This window comes from Limulus polyphemus, unplaced genomic scaffold, assembly GCF_000517525.1.
Source record: "Limulus polyphemus unplaced genomic scaffold, Limulus_polyphemus-2.1.2 Scaffold7283, whole genome shotgun sequence".
Classification (NCBI taxonomy): Eukaryota; Metazoa; Arthropoda; class Merostomata; order Xiphosura; family Limulidae; genus Limulus; species Limulus polyphemus.
Window position 1 is genome coordinate 11655 of NW_013672893.1, and position 2386 is coordinate 14040.

The 2386-nt window shown below is 30.6% G+C and overlaps 1 protein-coding gene across 1 annotated transcript in view; it reads right to left on the bottom strand.

Moving 5' to 3' along the window:
• The window catches only part of LOC111089755 (MFS-type transporter SLC18B1-like), a 9188-nt gene extending 7092 nt beyond the window's left edge, over positions 1 to 2096 (bottom strand). The window contains exons 1-2 of the mRNA XM_022402802.1: positions 2027 to 2096; positions 846 to 1429 (exon numbers count right to left, since the gene is read on the bottom strand). Coding sequence (XP_022258510.1) covers positions 846 to 921 — 76 coding nt within the window. The 5' untranslated portion in view covers positions 922 to 1429; positions 2027 to 2096. The remainder of the gene's footprint in view (positions 1 to 845; positions 1430 to 2026) is intronic.
• Positions 2097 to 2386: the final 290 nt, after the last annotated feature.

Below are 2386 nucleotides of genomic sequence, written 5' to 3' on the forward strand. Positions count from 1 at the left end.
CCATGACAGGATGGTGGTTTTCTTTAGGATTTATAACCACACCATGACAGGATGGTGGTTTTCTTTAGGATTTATAACCACACCATGACAGGATGGTGGTTTTTGACAGGAGTTTGATATAGAATTTACAAACAGGGGAGGATTTTAAACTTCTCAGCTGAAAAAGAATACAAAGTCCATTCCATTTTCTGATAACAAAATTGTTTTATTCCTTCGATAACAAGTTCTACAGATTTTACACACTATTCTGACGTTAACCGAGCAATAGGCCTAACTTTCAAATAACACTAAACTGTTATTTACTTGCTAATACTTTCTCTTACCTACGTCATATGCTCGTACCTCTAGTATTTAGTTGACACACAAACTCAATATTCACAAAAATGAACTGGCTGGTTAGAGAAACAGATAAGCTAACAAGTTCACCAAGTCAATATTGAATCAACCAATTGTAAAAAAAAAACTCACAAATCGATCATTAAAGTCTCTAGTCCAGTTAATGTTCTATGCGACTCAACTCAATTTCTAAGCTTTCAAAAAAGATTCTAGTCATTAAGCCATGCCTATAATACTACTTTAAAACTTCGTCTGGCCAAATATCAATACAAAGCTCAAGACTGAAAATAAAGAATGCAATAAAACGTTTATGAAAAACAATATTTATATTTTACACGCTGACTTTCATTGTAACTTACCTGATTCTGTAATATTTATATTTTACACGCTGACTTTCATTGTAACTTACCTGATTCTGTAATATTTATATTTTACACGCTGACTTTCATTGTAACTTACCTGATTCTGTAATATTTATATTTTACACGCTGACTTTCATTGTAACTTACCTGATTCTGGTAGAAATAAAAAAGTCATAAAGGCAAGCGTAATTAAAATTCCTCCAAGAACAAAAAATGGAACCATATACCCTCCTGCCTGAAATTATGTAAATATCAGGTCCAAATTACTAAATATTTCTATCAAAATGCACATTGAGTTAAAAACGAAGTCCATCTTTAATTAAAGTAAAAAGAAACTTATCAACAGAAAAACACAAACCGGGCAAAAATGGAGCTTATTGAATATACGATTGTAACAACTGAATACAGATTAATAAGGTAAAGTCAAAAATAATAAAAATTAATACCAAGTTAAAATGATATTTCATGCAACGGAAAGATATCATCTTAAAGACATACTGCTTTTTTCATCTTCATAACAACACTCATACACACATATATATATTGTTTTAATATTAAATACCAACAACAGAACTCAGATATTTTAAAATAGATTTATAAAGGTCTCTAAATATGTGCAGATTTATTAAAATTGTACATAAAGTAAGAACAACAAACGTCACCTGATAAAGAAACCCTCCAATCGCTGGCCCAATTGTCGTCCCAAATCCATATGACAACTCAATGGAAGCCTAGCAAACCATTTATTATTGAATGAAAATATTTTATTTTATTTAACATTTTAAAAAATATACTCAGAATAACAAAGCTCTTTAAAACATAATTAAAACTATATATATTAAATTAAATGTCATGAAACGTTGATAACTTAGTTTAATTACGTAAAATTAGTGTTACAGTAAAGTTTACAGTGATTTTTACAGGTGACACAATGTAACGTGCTACATCGAACACAACGAAAGACCGACAGAAAAAGGTCAACCCTAGAAAAAACTAAAAAATCAGATATAACAAAATAGTAAGGTAATAATTTTCTTTCGTTGGCGGGTTTTTTTTAATTTAACTGGTCAAAAGAATTCAACGTCAAGTCCACGTAACAATAACAAATTAATTTCATTCCCTCTTTAGTTTCTTTACACGCTTGTAGACTTTGTAACTTGTTGTACTTGTACGTGTAAGTTGTAGTTGTAGGCCAACGTTTATTGCCACGCTAACTGCACTACGATAACGTAAAAAATAAACTTGTACAAAGTAGCTTAATATACATTATAGCTAACAGATCCAAAAACGTAAACACACTGATCGATTTACTCAACAGGCTAGATTACCCGTATTTATATCTAATCCTTATTCTAGATAGTTTGCAAAACCTTTAGGTTTTCGTGACGTCAGTGTAGAATATTGTAGGCCTACTCTCTCAAACTTACTTGTTCTTATCGTCATACGCCCTCTAGCAAACATCTAAATTACAACATGAAAATATATACATATAGCTTATAAAAATAGATTAAAATAGGGAAATTTGTTGGAAAATATATCGTTTACTTGTCGATCTAAGCCTTCAATAACAAAAGGTACATTCAGTGTTATGATATTACGAGATTTGTCGAGATATGTTTGGCTAATATTTTCTGACGTATTCGATGTACTAAAGTACTGTGGGCATAAAATTCTCGAGGTAATTATTA